The sequence below is a fragment of the Neoarius graeffei genome, chromosome 19 (genome assembly GCF_027579695.1).
Source record: "Neoarius graeffei isolate fNeoGra1 chromosome 19, fNeoGra1.pri, whole genome shotgun sequence".
Taxonomy (NCBI): domain Eukaryota; kingdom Metazoa; phylum Chordata; class Actinopteri; order Siluriformes; family Ariidae; genus Neoarius; species Neoarius graeffei.
Genome location: NC_083587.1, coordinates 15,775,945 through 15,792,236, shown reverse-complemented (window position 1 = coordinate 15,792,236; position 16,292 = coordinate 15,775,945). Strand labels below are relative to the sequence as shown.

The window sequence follows — 16,292 nt, the reverse complement described above, 5'->3', positions numbered from 1 at the left end:
CCTAATCAATATGATTCACTCAATTTTCCTGTCATTACAAAATGGAAAATGAATCACAGCAACAGTTCCAAGTTCTTGCTTGGGTCTGTTCTTGTAATTAAAATGTAAGGCTCGTTGGGAAGAGTTCAGACAAGCTCAAACGCTGTCGTGATATGAACAGTGGGAATCAGTTCCTGCATGCTCTAAACCAAAAAAATACTCCACTGCCATGAAGTTGGAGAAGGAGATAGAGAAAATATTTTAAACATGTCAGAAAAACAGACAGAAGAAGAGAGGGTCCCATATACGATTCGTACATTGGGGGAGTGCCTGTTAGAGAGCGCACTTGTCCTGGGCCATCGGCATAGTGAGGTAGGGTGGCCAGTTCCTTTCCTCGCCGCCTTACTTCCCCCAGTGTTTCCACCAGGTCCCCATTCACTGCTGGGTGGACAGGGAGCGAGCCCCAGATCCCCGTCGAGCCGAGGCTCGAACCGGGGACCGTTCGCTTAGTGGTCAAGCGCTCTAACCACTTGGCCACTTCGCCTCCGAAAAACAGACAAAAAGACATGGAAAAAAAAATCAAAATCGTTAGTTTTCTTTTGTTTCGGACATGTAAAAGTTTTTTCCTTTACCTGACATGTTTCGACGGTGTAACTTAAGTCTTCATCAGAGGGTCGCCCGGATGTTGGTTGTTGACGTGCCTTTATAATCAGCTGATGTAACACCCGGATGTTTGTGTGTGACGTGCCTGAGCTGATTATAAAGGCACGTCACACACCAACATCCGGGTGACCCTCTGATGAAGACGGAAGTTACACCGTTGAAACATGTCAGGTAAAGGAAAAAACTTTTACATGTCTGAAACAAAAGAAAACTAATGATTTGATTTAATAAGAAGACATAATGAACGTAACATATCTGGGGGGAAAAAAAAAGATAACAGAAAGAACAACCACCACGATAAAGTCAACACACACAGTAGGGGTGTGTAAACTTTTGCACTTGACTGTACAACTTAAACAAAAAAAAACCTAAATAAATCTAAACACACACACACACACACACACACACTGCCCTCCACAATTATTGGCACCCCTGGTTAAGATGTGTTAAAAGCCTTAAAATAAATTCAATTTTTTTTATTGCAGAAGCATAATCTCACACTGAAAATTGTAGAAAAATGTAACCTTTAACTCAAGTGAATTAAAAAAAAAAATCCCTGACTAAGAAAATTATTTTCCATAAAATCACCTGTTCCACAATTATTGGCACACATAACAATTCCTAGAAAATAAATGTAATTGAAGCATTTCTACTGTAGTTTATAAAGTTGATCAGAGTATCTAGGAACCTTTAATTAGTAATTCATCACATCCTGTTTCCCTGGGGTATAAATATGATGTGACACAGAGGCCCATTTCTCTTATCCACTCTTCAACGTGGGAAAGACAAGAGAACACACCATTCAAGTAACGCAGATGTGTGTCGACCTTCATAAGTCAGGCAACGGCTACAAGAAAATAGCCGTCCGCCTAAACCTGCCCAGATCTACAGTCAGAGGAATCATCAAGAAGTTTAAAACAACTGGAACAGTGGCAAACAAGCCTGGACGAGGATGCAAGTTTATCTTGTCACCACGCAGTGAGGAGGATGGTAAGAGACGTAAAAAGTTCTCCAAAGCTCACTGTTAGAGAATTGCATCAAAGAGGAGCATCTTGGGGTCACAAAGTCTCCATAACAACCATCAGGCGCTATCTACATGCCAACAAGCTGTTAGGGAGGCGTGCACGGAAAAAGCCTTTTCTCACTTACAAGCATAAATGTAAACGTCTGGAGTTCGCTAAGCGGTACTGGGACTTCAACTGGGACCGTGTGCTTTGGTCAGATGAGACCAAGATAAAGCTTTTTGGCAACAAACACTCTAATACATCACAAAAGATGAGTATGCGGAAAAGCACCTCATGCCCACTGTGAAGTATGGGGGAGGATCGGTGATGCTGTGGGCCTGTTTCTCTTCCAAAGGCCCCAGGAACCTTATTAGGGTGCATGGCATCATGAACTCTTTGAAATACCAAGACATTTTAAATCAAAATCTGGTGGCCTCTGCCCGAAAGCTGAAGATGGGTCGTCACTGGGTATTTCAGCAAGATAATGTCCCTAAACATGTGGCCAAATCTACACAAAAATGGTTCACCAGACACAAAATCAAGCTCCTCCCATGGCCATCTCAGTGGGGTGAGCTGAAGAGGAGAGTGCATAGGAGAGGACTCAGGACTTTGGACGATTTAGAGAGATTGCGCAAAGAGGAATGGTCGAATATCCGTCTCTCTGTGCTGGCTTGCTGGCAAAAGGGGTTTGTACAAAGTATTAACATCAGGGGTGCTAATAATCGTGGCACACATGATTTCATGTAAAAGAATTATTTCTTAACGTGGGAATTTTTTTCCCACTGAATAAATGCACTTGAATTAAAAGGTTGGATTTTTCTCTTTTTTTTTTTTTCATTGTTGTCCTATATTATTATTAAAAAAAAAGAAGAATTTATTAGAAGCCTAAGAACACATCTTAACGAGGGATGCCAATAATTGTGGAGGGCGCTGTATATAAAACCAAACCTTTTCATAAGACAACCAGCTTATGAATATGCATAAAAACGTGGAGTCTCTTACACAAAGCCTCATTATTTATAAATTTAACATTTGGGCTGGTACAGAATTTATTCACATTAAATTTATACATCAAAACGTTATTTATTTGTGTTTACTGGAGCTCAAGATTGAGTAAGATTTGTGGAATATGTAGTGTGGACTGTTCAATGCAAACAAATAAGGAGATGGATCTGATTCTGTCTAAACGGAAATTATTTTGAAAAGAATCTGAATCATTTCTAAAACCTTCTGATTTGAGTTTAAAGATTTTTCCGAAGCTTCTTTCATGAGGCTGATGATCTGTAAACACATCACCTGTGCTATTATGAATAAACATTGGTGAACAGGGGCTGTTGAATTCAGTAAAAAAAAAAAAAAAGTGCAACTGAACTGAAAACATTTGGTATTTAAATACATGTGAATATTAATGAGTGTTTAATAAATATTAACAAGTAAGCATTAGCAACACTCAGAGGGTAAAAACCGGGTCACTTTCCTCAGCAATGAAAATTGTGAAGGCTTTCTAGTCACGATACGTGCTCACTATAAAGGGTATAATTATGGTGCGCTCTCTATATATAAATATCGCCTTCAAAAGTATTGGAACAGCAAGGCCAATTCTTTTCTTTTTGCTTTATCCTGAAGACTTTGGGTTTTGAGATTAAAAAAAGAGCTAATGGATCAGAATTTCAAATTTCATGTCAGTTATATCAGGAAATGAAAGATAAAATTCTGATCTATTGTTTTAAAGCAAAAACAAAAAAGACTGGACCTGGCGACTTGTCCAGGGTGTACCCCGCCTTTCGCCCGTAGTCAGCTGGGATAGGCTCCAGCTTGCCTGCGACCCTGTAGAACAGGATAAAGCGGCTACAGATAATGAGATGAGAAAAAAGACTGGCCTTGCCGTTCCAATACTTTCAGAGGGGCCTGTACATCCAAAACAGATCACTGTGTGATACTCAGCCATAGTTAGAGCCACTGAAATAAGTTCCTGTTAGAAATCAGCAAATCAGAAGTCAACGAAAATACTGGGTCATGTTTTACGCAATTATAAAATTGTTCCACTGTTTTTTTTTTTTTTTAATTGCATAAAGTAAAGCCTGACATAAATCCTATGTTAAGCAACACAAGGGTCATTTCCCCAAAAAGTTTTGGAAAGACTTTTACACGTCATACGTCTAAAAGGAAAAACATTACATTTCACACATTCCAACACGTCGTTCCGTTTTGTCCTCAAAGACATAAATATTATATATATTTTAACCCCCCCCCTAAAAACTAACAGGCCTAACGTTAAAAAAATAATTTTTTAGAACCCTCATCTACATGCCTTGTGATACTGGAAACAAACTTTAACCCAATCTAAATATTTGTACACATGCAGGTTGTCAGGACTTCCAGGTGGAAAAACCTCACATCCTGTTCGGAAGTGCTCAATACTCGTGTAGCGAGTCGGCTCATTTGACTCGGCTCATGAGGAATCGGCTCGTAAACGGCTCATTGCTAAATCTGCGATATTTTGACTTGCAAGAACTATTTTTTTTTAAAATAATAAACCCGTGTGCTGTTTAGATGAAGAATTTCAAAGTATTTGGCTCAATGAACAGAAGGAAGATCAAATGGCACCGTGATCCTGACTGATATAAAAACTCTTACCGATAATGAATCAATTTAATCCTAATGAACAGCTCGGATGTTAGAAAGAGGTTTTCATGTTTAAATGATTCCATGAGTACACAAGAGTAAATGGCATCGTCTACAAAAATCTACGAAGGAAAAAAACAAAAAGACAAGGGAAAAAAAAAAGGCTCACTGTTCAGCTGGAAAAAAAAAAAGAGTCGATTCAAAGAATCTATTCAAAGAGTTGATTCGTTCACAAATGACTTATAAAAATGAATGGCTGAGAAATGCTGCTGTGTTCAAGACATTTCAGAACAGATTCCGTTTTAACTCCTGTCTGTCGTGAGATTCCCCCCCCCCTTCACCAATTTCGTACGCTCTGAGACTTGAGACTTGCTACGTGATCTAACCACGTCACCCTAAAATGACGACATGTCCCTCTTTTGCTTTATTTCATCCTTCTGAAGTGGGTCACTTTCTAAAACGGCTTCTTAATTTACATTACCATAAGAAAAAAATGTATAATAAAAAAATAAATACAATAAGAACAATCAATACTGTTTTAAAATCAAGACGTAAAATATCGATTCGAAACACAACTGATCCTGATAATCGTGACGTTCCAACATTGGAGGAATAATTTAAACCCAAAGCATTTTAGTAGAATTAAAATGAACCACAACAACATTTGGTGTCAAGTTCTGTCAATATTTAGCAGCACAGGATATCTGCGCACTGATATTTTATTAAAAGTTCAATGAAACTTTTTTTCCCCTCTTCTAGTAAATTGAAATAACTCGTGTAATACTGTTACACCAGTGCAGCGTGACCCACCGTCGTTATCCACCCGGAAGTATGTGATTTCATATTGTGACGTAACGGGTCGTTTTTGATGGGTGAGAATTCTCATATGTATATGCACGCACACATCTGAATACTCAGAACTTCATTTAAATGTTTGCTCGCTGGAATTCCAATGTGCAAATGTGCGATCCTGTGAGCACGATAAACCGTTAGTTCTATCTTGGAGAGAAAAAATAAAATAAATTAGTGCGATGGTTATCAGAGATGGATATAAAATCAGTCGGTCAGATACAATACAATAGAAGAGAATTTAAACCCGTCTGTGGGTCGATAAGTTTCTGTTAAAACCCCAGCAGGAATGGCGTGAAGATGTAAATAGCTGTAGCTCTTTCGATCGCTTTCTGCTGTGTAAACATCAGATCAGATCAGATCAGATCAGATACTGCCGGGGAAATTAAACACCCCGAACATTACAATGGTAGTGCGCATTTTACTGGTAAACAACAAACGGGTCGATAGGAGGTGCACCGTTACTCAAAGTTAACGAGTGAGTGTGAAGATTAAAACGCCAGACTGCTCTGAAGGAGAAGAAGAAACAGATGAACGACGCAAATTTGTCTGAAAGTTGAACGAATGCACACAGACGAGGAGCTGCTGCAGAGGTGATGGAGTTGTTTAAGGCATCACGTTTGATGGCTGTGTTTCTCCTCCACAGTTTACAAGCACGAACTCTAAACAAGGAAATGACAGCATGTCAGTCACATCTGACAAGCCCCTCCCCTTCCCTTCTCCCTCCTCCTTAAAGAGCAGACAGAGGAACGATGCTCACCTGGCTAGGACTCGCTCGCCATGGAAACTGTGACGGTGTCACTTTCATCTGCAAAGTAAAAGAAATGTGAAATAATTACACAATAGTTACGTTATGCCACAATGATATACAGCCAAGTCCATAAATATTGGCACCCTTCATGAAAAACATTTTTTTTTTTTTTTGCGTGACACTGAGGGTTTTTTTTTCGGGCTCTGCAGACGTGTGACACTCATTGCAGTGACTCACCAGACTTTACAGCCTTTACAGAGATGTGACCATCGTGGAGGTCATTATTGAGAAGATGTTTCTGAGACTCGCTGAGAGGACTACACTGCTCACCTTCAACACTGTGGACGGTGGGACAAAAAAAAAAAAAAAAAAAAACACACCCATGATGAGATATTTCTTTTTCCAAGAACTGAATTCACTCCTAAACTATATCAAAATCACATGCACACACCGTGTTAAGGAGCAGCATGTGGAGTTAACATAGCGATACCAAAAACGCTAACGAATCCTCTCCCGGTGGAACAAGTAACGAACGTTAGCTTAAGATGCATAAGCCGAGTTTAAACGGCGAATTACAGGCGTTCAGTCGCAAAGAAAATGGCTTCCATTGCTCACGTTAGGGCTCGCAAGGGAAAGTTTTATCGTGATACGTAACGGAACACTCGTTTACGTCTTGTCTCGTCTTCTTCCGCTTATCCGGGACCGGGTCGCGGAGGCAGCAGTCTAAGCATGGAAGCCCAAACTTCCCTTTCCCCAGACACCTCGGCCAGCTCCTCGGGAAGAACACCGAGACGTTCCCAGGCCAGCTGAGAGACATAGTCCCTCCAGCGTGTCCTGGGTCTTCCCCGGGGCCTCCTCCCGGGGGGACATGCCTGGAACACCTCCCCAGGGAGGCGTCCAGGAGGCATCCGAAAAAGATGCCCGAGCCACCTCAGCTGGTTCCTCTCGATGTGGAGGAGCAGCGGCTCTACTCCGAGCTCCTCCCGAGTGACTGTGCTTCTCACCCTATCTCTAAGGGAGCGCCCAGCCACCCTGCGAAGGAAACTCATTTCGGCCGCTTGTATCCGCGATCTTGTTCTTTCTGTCATTACCCAAAGCTCATGACCATAGGTGAGAGTCGGAACGTAGATCGACCGGTAAATTGAGAGCTTCGCCTTTTGGCTCAGCTACTTCTTCACCACGACGGACCGGTAAAGCGACCGCATCACTGCGGAGGCTGCACCGATCCGCCTGTCGATCTCACGCTCCATCCTTCCCTCACTCGTGAACAAGATCCCGAGATACTTAAACTCCTCCACTTGAGGCAGAACTTCTCCACCAACCTGGAGAGGGCAAGCCACCCTTTTCCGGTCGAGAACCATGGCCTCGGACTTGGAGGTGCTGATTCTCATCCCAGCCGCTTCACACTCGACTGCAAACCGCCCCAGTGCATGCTGAAGGTCCTGGTTTGAAGAAGCCAACAGGACAACATCATCCGCAAAAAGCAGAGATGAAATCCTGTGGTTTACGTGGAGCTTTAATTTCTGTGACAGAATTTCACAAATGCTATTCAAATCTGGTACGATGCTGTACAGACGTGACAAATCCAAACGATCGTCTCGAACCGATCCTGTGGCGTGAGCTGATATTTCTTGCTAAATTAGTTTCGATTTACCGTTTAAAACTTATAACCGTGGTTTTATCTTATCCTGATGTGTGGACGTAACTAGCACGAGTTTAAATCAAAAAGTTCTAAGACAAATTGAAAAAAAATCTTCATGAAAATAACAGAGCCATTTCTCTACATATCCTCCATTTAAGTCGAAACGCTTCTGCAAGCGGCGTTCCGATTGGGGAATTCCTTCTTTGTAGAAATTCACACCTTTTGAAATTATAACATCTGTCTTAGAACTCTCTGACTTACCCTCGTAGAGGTAGCTTGCTCTGCTAATCTACTGCGAGAACGAAGCTGAGCACATAACCGAACAATTTCCACACTGATTAGTGCGTTATTTAACTTGTGTTTAACGAAACAGCTTCAGAAGTTACACACACAAAGCAGCTACGACCATTTCTCCCTATAACTTTATTTAAAAAAAAAAAAAAGCATGACAGGCCACACCCACAAGCGACAAGAGAGAATCGTTACTGATGCAAATGAGCTGAAGATGGTTTCAGTTCAAGACGACAAGCTACAGATCGCAGAAGTTGGAAAGGTGATCATTTTCAGACAAATGCAAAGATTTTTTTGTTCTGACTCAAACAGCAAGTCAAAGTAACCATGAAAGTTAAACAAGGGGGCGGAGATAAATGCGCACGCGTGCACACACACACCAAGCTTATTAAATAAAGCAGTTGTTGAAAACAATGTACGTACATTCTAGACACTTGTACAGCCTTGATGAAAGTTTGAGGATAGAATAATTAAAAATATTTAAAGTGGATATTCTGGACCAATTTCGTTTTTTTAAAATATGAAAGTATGTCCCTTTACACACTCATCCAGAAGGGTAATTTTGCACAAGGCCATCTGTCTACAGCAGAAAAAAATAAAATAACAAAACGCGTCTGGAAAAATCCCAAGGGAGTCCGGAGCCAGATTCGTGACGTTACCTGCGGAAGCGCCAGCAGGCTGCGCGAGCTTTGCACGGTTTCAGTGCACAGCCTGTGTAGACCAAGCGCTCCCATTTCTCTCTCATTGTCCGGTCTTTTGGGAAACGATGAGTACTAATCTCATCAAGCTTGGTGTTGCTCCACCCTCCTACGATACATCTGTTAACCATTTTAATAATTACGCAATAATGTTGAAGAAATTTGCAGAAAACCACCAGGTCGTTTTCTCATAAACAAACCAGTGCTGACGTAGGATTCAGAGGGAGGCGTCCCGCACGCGACGTCACGAAAATCAATGTTTGCCAGGAAATCCAAATGCCAAGTTTTTTCAGAGGCGGACCAATTCGCCTCAAATGGCTCGATTTCAACTGAATTTTTCTGGTATTGTGCAAGGTTTAAAAAAAAAAAAAAAAAATATCGCACAAAATGTGACAGATATTTGACCAAAGTTTAATATAAAATAGGAAAATTACATTGATCTTGCTCCTGAATTTACTCGTGATATGCACTTTAAAAACATGTTTTTGGACCCTTTATTTGGTTGTAACAGTGCCACCGAGTGGTGGAAATGAGAACTGCAACTCACCTTTGGCTCAGGTGGTCAGGATGTACGACTACTGTTGGCTGTTCGGGATTGGTGACAACCAGCCGGGTTGGAAACGTGAGACCGTCTCCCAGACTGCACCCGAAAATAAATAAGATAAATAAAAACGCTTATAATCCTGGTAAAAGAAGACGGAAACTCCTTGAGAGTGAGCGTGTTTACCTGGTGAACACCGGCAGCAGCCAGAACTTCTTCTCGTCTCCGAACACCTGAGCGATGTTCTTGCTGAAACCCAGCGAGAACCCGTTTTTGTCTGGTCCATTCCTAAACACGGGTGCTCGAAACGCCTCTGAGGGAATGAAAGAGACAGAAGGGGTCATGCGTAAGTGCTTCTGTGCTAAACTTAAACAACCAGTGAGTCATGAGGACACACATGTGGGTGCAGACGGTGCGAGAGCGTTACCTATCGTGGATCTGTTCTTTCCTACAAGCCACAGGTGGTAAGTGAAGAGCGAGAGGATGCTGATGCAGAACATGGCCGCCACAAAAAAGAGAAACAATACATGGAATTTGGCGTGAGAGTCAGGCAGCTCGCTCTGAGAGAGAGAGAGAGAGAGAGAGAGAGAGGAAAAAAAAAGAGTGCAAGACAAAACACACCAGTTACAGAGCTGCACGACAGCCACAGGAAAAAAAATGACTAAGAATAATGTGATGCAATAAAGCACTTTGCTTTGTAAAGACAAAGAACAATCTGGAAAAGTTAATATATAATTGATAATTGGGGTGGCAATATTTATACATTAAAAAAAATTTAAAAAAAAGTGTGAATATTCTTGAATATCAAGAATAAACAAAAAATAAGGAATTTAAAAAAAGTCGATTTTAAAGAATTTAAAGATTCAAAACTAATTTTCTTATTGTTATGAACTTTCTGCTTTGAGTCTGTGACCCTTATAAATCCACACAGCTCAGAAAAGTGCACTGTCACACAATTTATCACAATAAATAATCATGAATCATTTTATTTCTGGTTTTATGCGTAAAGCACTTCAAGATTTAAAGAAAAAAAAGTGTTAGAATAAAAATTTGATGGTACATCATATAATAATTATAAGAATAAGAACTTTCATTCAAACAAAACTGGATTATTGTGCAAAGAACGAAAAAGACATGGTCATCACTATCCCCCGCCACGAGCGTTTTACGAAGCCCTCTTAACACTTACACCCTTATAAGCCTACTGCTTTAATATTGACTTGTGATGTCGTAAGTGCTAGGACACCTTCATAAAACGCTACCCAGCTTTTTTCAGTAATATGAACACGCAAAGTTTCATTGATGTAGCTTATGTACTTTCTATTTATATAAATAACTATTTTTATTTTTTTCGCGGTGCGGGTTTCATCAAATCCTGCACTCTGATTGGCTGGCGAGCAGGTCCGTATCCTACGGTACGGACCTCTATTACGGACCCTGGTTACGGACCTCTTGCGACTCGCTCGTTCAGAATAACAACAAACATAGTAGCAATTTTTGTCAACATTTATCTTTTTGATAAGATTTATTTATAAGATTTTTATCAAAAATCTTATAAATTTTTGCCAGCATTTCTCAGGAGAATAGCATTAATTTTACAGCATGGATCGCGATAACGAAAGTGTTCACAGCGAAAGCGAGTTTTACTACCCTGAGGAAGAAGAAATAAAAGAAAACATTTCAGGAGAAAGCTAAAAACCTGTAACTGTTGCTAACGCCGAGCAAAAACATGGCTGAATCCTGAATGACTCAATTTTGTATAAATAGGGCACTACATAGGCGGCAAAATGTAGTTTTTTTCCTGCCATGGAAGTGCACTTGTATACCGAGGAGGAAGCCATTTGCATTACAGCCGTGAATGAGGATTCAAAATGGCGGCTCGGCTCGGTTTTCCCTTTCGGGTGCTCTCGTTTTCTGTTAGAATTTGGTAAAGAAAAAAATAAATATTTACCAGCTTAAGGTTGGTCTGTATGGTGAAATACCGTGACCTCGGCCTTGAATACTGACCTCGGCTCAGAGGGCCTCGCTCAGTACTTTCAAGACCTCGGTCACGGTATTTCACGATACGGACCGCCCAGCTGGGAAATAACACACACACACACACATATATATATATATATATATATATATATATATATATATATATATATATACACACACACACACACACAGGCAAGGCACGTTTATTTATATAGCACATTTCATACACAGTGGCAGTTCAATGTGCTTTACAGAAGTAAAAGCAAAACAATAAACAATAGAAAATAAAATTACATAAAATACATGGGGAAAAAATAAGAATTAAACAATAGTAGAAATAAAATAATAAAATGAAGTAAAAGTTCTGTAAAAAAAAAAAAAACAGCAGAATAAAATAGAAGTTAAGTTTAAAACATGCAGAGACTGTAAAAGTTAAGTAAAGTTCAAAACATGTAAAGATGACAATATTAATAATTTAGCAGAAAGCATCTGAGAACAGCTTGGTCTTTAGTCTAGATTTGAAGCTGCCAACAGCAGGAGCATTTTTGATGTCCTCTGGCAGTTGGCTCCATAGCTGTACTGCATAGTAGCTAAAAGCTGCTTCACCACACTTTGTTTTAACAACAGGTTTTACCAGTAAATTTTTCTGCTGCGATCTGGTAGATCTGATTGGGTTAGGCCGCCGCAACAGATCAGAGAGGTAATTGGGCCCTGTACCATTTAGAGATTTGTACACCAGCAGCAATGCTTTAAAGTCAATTCTGTAGCTTACTGGAAGCCAGTGAAGGGACCTTAGAATTGGAGTAATGTGCTCTGTTCTTTTTGTTCGTGTGAGAACCCGAGCCGCTGCATTTTGAACCAGCTGAAGTCGTTTGATGGTCTTTTTTGTCAGGCCTGTGAAAAGGCCATTGCAGTAATCAACCCTACTAGAGATGAAGGCATGTATAAGTTTTTCCAGATCATTTTTTGACATAAGTCCTCTTAGTTTGGAAATGTTTTTTAGGTGATAAAATGGCGTTTTAATAATTGCTTTCATGTGACTGTCAAAGTTTAGCTCGCTGTCAATGAAAACACCAAGATTTTTAACCATATCTTTTGTTTTAATCCCCTTTGTGTCAAGAATAGTGCTAATCCTGAGTCTTTCATCTTTTTTCCCAAACAGAATTACTTCTGTTTTATCTGTGTTCAGCTGAAGAAAATTTTGTGACATCCAGTTGTTGATTTGGTCGATACACTGGTCGAGACATTCAAGGGGGGCATAATCATTAGGTGATAGAGCAAAATAAATTTGGGTGTCATCTGCATAGCAGTGATACAAAATTGAGTTGTTCTTGATAATTTGTCCAAGTGGGAGCATATAAAGGTTGAATAGTAATGGTCCAAGAATCGACCCCTGGGGGACACCACAGGTCAAGGACATTGATGTTGAGGTACAATTTCCCATGGTAATAAAGAAGCTTCTAAGTATGATTTTAACCAATTGATAACTTTACCAGTCAACCCAACCCAGTGTTCAAGTCGATATAGCAGTATGTTGTGATCAACAGTATCAAAAGCTGCACTGAGGTCCAGTAACACCAGGACCGATGTTTTGCCTGCATCAGTATTAAGACGTATGTCATTTATAACTTTAATCAGCGCTGTTTCAGTGCTATGATTGGCACGAAATCCTGACTGAAAGTTATCAAAACAGCTGTTTGATATCAAGAAGGCAGTTAATTGATTGAAGACAATTTTTTCAAGGATTTTCCCGATGAATGGTAGATTTGATATTGGCCTGTGCATATATACACATACACACACACATACATTTTATATATATATATATATATATATATATATATATATATATATATATATATATATTATACACACACACACAGAGTGTGGCAAAAAAGTATTTAGTCAGTCACCAATTGTGCAAGTTCTCCCACTTAAAAAGATGAGAGAGGCCTGTAATTTTCATCATAGGTATACCTCAACTATGAGAGACAAAATGAGAAAAAAAAAATCCAGAAAATCACATAGTCTGATTTTTAAAGAATTTTTTTGCAAATTATGGTGGAAAATAAGTATTTGGTCAATAACAAAAGTTCATCTCAATACTTTGTTATATACCCTTTGTTGGCAATGACAGAGGTCAAACGTTTTCTGTAAGTCTTCACAAGGTTTTCACACACTGTTGCTGGTATTTTGGCCCATTCCTCCATGCAGATCTCCTCTAGAGCAGTGATGTTTTGGGGCTGTCGCTGGGCAACACGGACTTTCAACTCCCTCCAAAGATTTTCTATGGGGTTGAGATCTGGAGACTGGCTAGGCCACTCCAGGACCATGAAATGCTTCTTACAAAGCCACTCCTTCATTGCCCGGGCGGTGTGTTTGGGATCACTGTCATGCTGAAAGACCCAGCTACGTTTCATCTTCAATGCCCTTGCTGATGGAAGGAGGTTTTCACTCAAAATCTCACAATACATGGCCCCATTCATTCTTTCCTTTACACGGATCAGTCATCCTGGTCCCTTTGCAGAAAAACAGCCCCAAAGCATGATGTTTCCACCCCCATGCTTCACAGTAGGTATGGTGTTCTTTGGATGCAACTCAGCATTCTTTCTCCTCCAAACACGACAAGTTGAGTTTTTACCAAAAAGTTCTATTTTGGTTTCATCTGACCATATGACATTCTCCCAATCCTCTTCTGGATCATCCAAATGCTCTCTAGCAAACTTCAGATGGGCCTGGGCATACTGGCTTAAGCAGGGGGACACGTCTGGCACTGCAGGATTTGAGTCCCTGGCAGCGTAGTGTGTTACTGATGGTAGCCTTTGTTACTTTGGTCCCAGCTCTCTGCAGGTCATTCACTAGGTCCCCCCATGTGGTTCTGGGATTTTTGCTCACCGTTCTTGTGATCATTTTGACCCCACGGGGTGAGATCTTGCGTGGAGCCCCAGATCGAGGGAGATTATCAGTGGTCTTGTATGTCTTCCATTTTCTAATAATTGCTCCCACAGTTGATTTCTTCACACCAAGCTGCTTACCTATTGCACATTCAGTCTTCCCAGCCTGGTGCAGATCTACAATTTTGTTTCTGGTGTGCTTTGACAGCTCTTTGGTCTTGGCCATAGTGGAGTTTGAAGTGTGACTGTTTGAGGTTGTGGACAGGTGTCTTTTATACTGATAACGAGTTCAAACAGGTGCCATTAAATACAGGTAATGAGTGGAGGACAGAGGAGCCTCTTAAAGAAGTTGTTACAGGTCTGTGAGAGCCAGAAATCGTGCTTGTTTGTAGGTGACCAAATACTTATTTTACCGAGGAATTTACCAATTAATTCATTAAAAATCCTACAATGTGATTTCCTGGATTCTTTCCCCCCATTCTGTCTCTCATAGTTGAAGTGTACCTATGATGAAAATTACAGGCCTCTCTCATCTTTTTAAGTGGGAGAACTTGCACAATTGGTGGCTGACTAAATACCTTTTTGCCCCACTGTATATACACACACACACACACACACACACATATAATATTAGTTATTGAGTACAAAGTCCAATCACGAAAATCAAGGGCCATAACTCCGAAAATAATAATTAATCTAATGAATAGTAATATACGAGCACACAAAATTTCATTGATGCAGCTTATCGTCACTGTCAGTTCAAAACCTGCTATGTGACAATTTAGGTCAAATTGGGTTCTCTTTTGCAATTTACGCTAATATAACGCTGCAATTAGCTATTTTGATGGATATTTAACTGACCAAGCTAATAATAGAACAAGTAAACTTTTACTGGCTTCTCAGCTTGTTATTTCAGAGTTTTATTCAGTTTTTTACGTCTCCTGTAAAAAAGGAAAAAAATGTCACATAGCAGGTTTTGACCTGACAGCGACGTTATGTCGTTTCTGGGAAAACTTGTCCAGATTGAAACGGACAGACGGACGGACTCCATTCCTATATCCCCCTGTGTACTTTGTGGCAGGGGCTAAATAAGGCAATACTTGAAGATACTAATCAAAATTTTTTTTGCATAAATTAATTTCATATATAAATCACATTATTCTTTATCCCCCTAAGCCTAAAAGCAGAGATGGCGCCAATCCGATTCCCAGTACCAGTATCGCAATGGTACCTACCAGCAGTGGAACAGCGGATCAGACATTGGAGAAAAACACATCAGATATCGGATCCGGGAACAAATGGAGAAGATTCGAATTGGATTTGGGAAAGAAATTTATTTTTGAAACTGGAGAGCTTTCCGTATATGGTTGATTTTTTATTTTTAATTAGGATTGATTTTATTATATTTACAGTGTAAGTGATTTTCATGTTAAAGTTCTTCAGTCCAAGAAAACATTAATATTTTTAAAAATAGCTCCTAATTTCATGCTCAAAGATTCAATGTCAGTATCAGAAAAGAAAAAGTGGTCTTGCTCCACCTTTACTTTTTTCCCCCTGAGGCCTGGAAGTCAAAATCTCTCGTGTCTTCCTCGCCTCCATTTTAAGAGGTCTTCCACTGTACACTATATAGTGCACTTCAGAGCTAAAAGTGATGCGTGGACTATAAATAAAACGACCAGACGGAGAAACAGAACTTAAAGGAAACACTCAAGTTGACAGAAACATGTGATTAATCATGCAACACTAATGAATAACACCACAATCAGAGAAGAAAGAAAATGAAATGGCATTTTTAAAAAATGTATTTCCCATGCCAGCGTGGAGACATTAACTAACAATCAACACCAACACCGGTGATTACCTTTGGACAATTTTCTGCCGATTTCCTCCGGCAAAGCTTAGTGCAAACAGAGACAGAGTGTTAGACACGAGGAGAGTGAGAAGATTAGAGCAAAGGACAGGGAAGTGTTACAGCACAGCCATATGACCGTGGAATATCAGTATCACTATGTATTGCGTCACAATGTGCTTTTTATAATTAAAAAAAAATTACAAACTGAATGGAAGCAAGCAGCTGATTTAAAGCTGTTAAAAATAGTTTATTAGAATTTTATTTAAAAAAAAAAAACAATATTAAAAGCTTTTTAAAAAAATCTACGTATGGGTCCGTCTCAGAAACTGGTCTCTCGTTTAGGACATTATGGTCAAAAAATAAATTTTCTAATTTTACTTTTTTTTTTTTTCATTTACCCAACACTCAATGTTTCTTTTGTCATGTTTAATAAGAATAAAGACGGCATCTTGCTTTATCTGGCCTCCACTGTGGAACATTTTTTTGATTACAATTCAAATGCTTTTGATTTCCATTAGAGATG

At 39.8% G+C, this 16,292-nt stretch overlaps 1 protein-coding gene across 2 annotated transcripts in view; it reads right to left on the bottom strand.

Moving 5' to 3' along the window:
- Positions 1–836: 836 nt before the first annotated feature.
- zdhhc20b (zinc finger DHHC-type palmitoyltransferase 20b) overlaps positions 837–16,292 on the bottom strand; it is a 36,334-nt gene continuing 20,878 nt past the window's right edge. Inside the window, exons 8-13 of one of the 2 annotated variants that reach the window (XM_060899729.1) lie at positions 9,471–9,603; positions 9,230–9,356; positions 9,050–9,142; positions 6,109–6,209; positions 5,881–5,928; positions 837–5,782 (exon numbers count right to left, since the gene is read on the bottom strand). In XM_060899729.1, coding sequence (XP_060755712.1) covers positions 5,885–5,928; positions 6,109–6,209; positions 9,050–9,142; positions 9,230–9,356; positions 9,471–9,603 — 498 coding nt within the window. In that variant the 3' untranslated portion in view covers positions 837–5,782; positions 5,881–5,884. The remainder of the gene's footprint in view (positions 5,783–5,880; positions 5,929–6,108; positions 6,210–9,049; positions 9,143–9,229; positions 9,357–9,470; positions 9,604–16,292) is intronic. The other variant, XM_060899730.1, reaches the window with a different exon arrangement.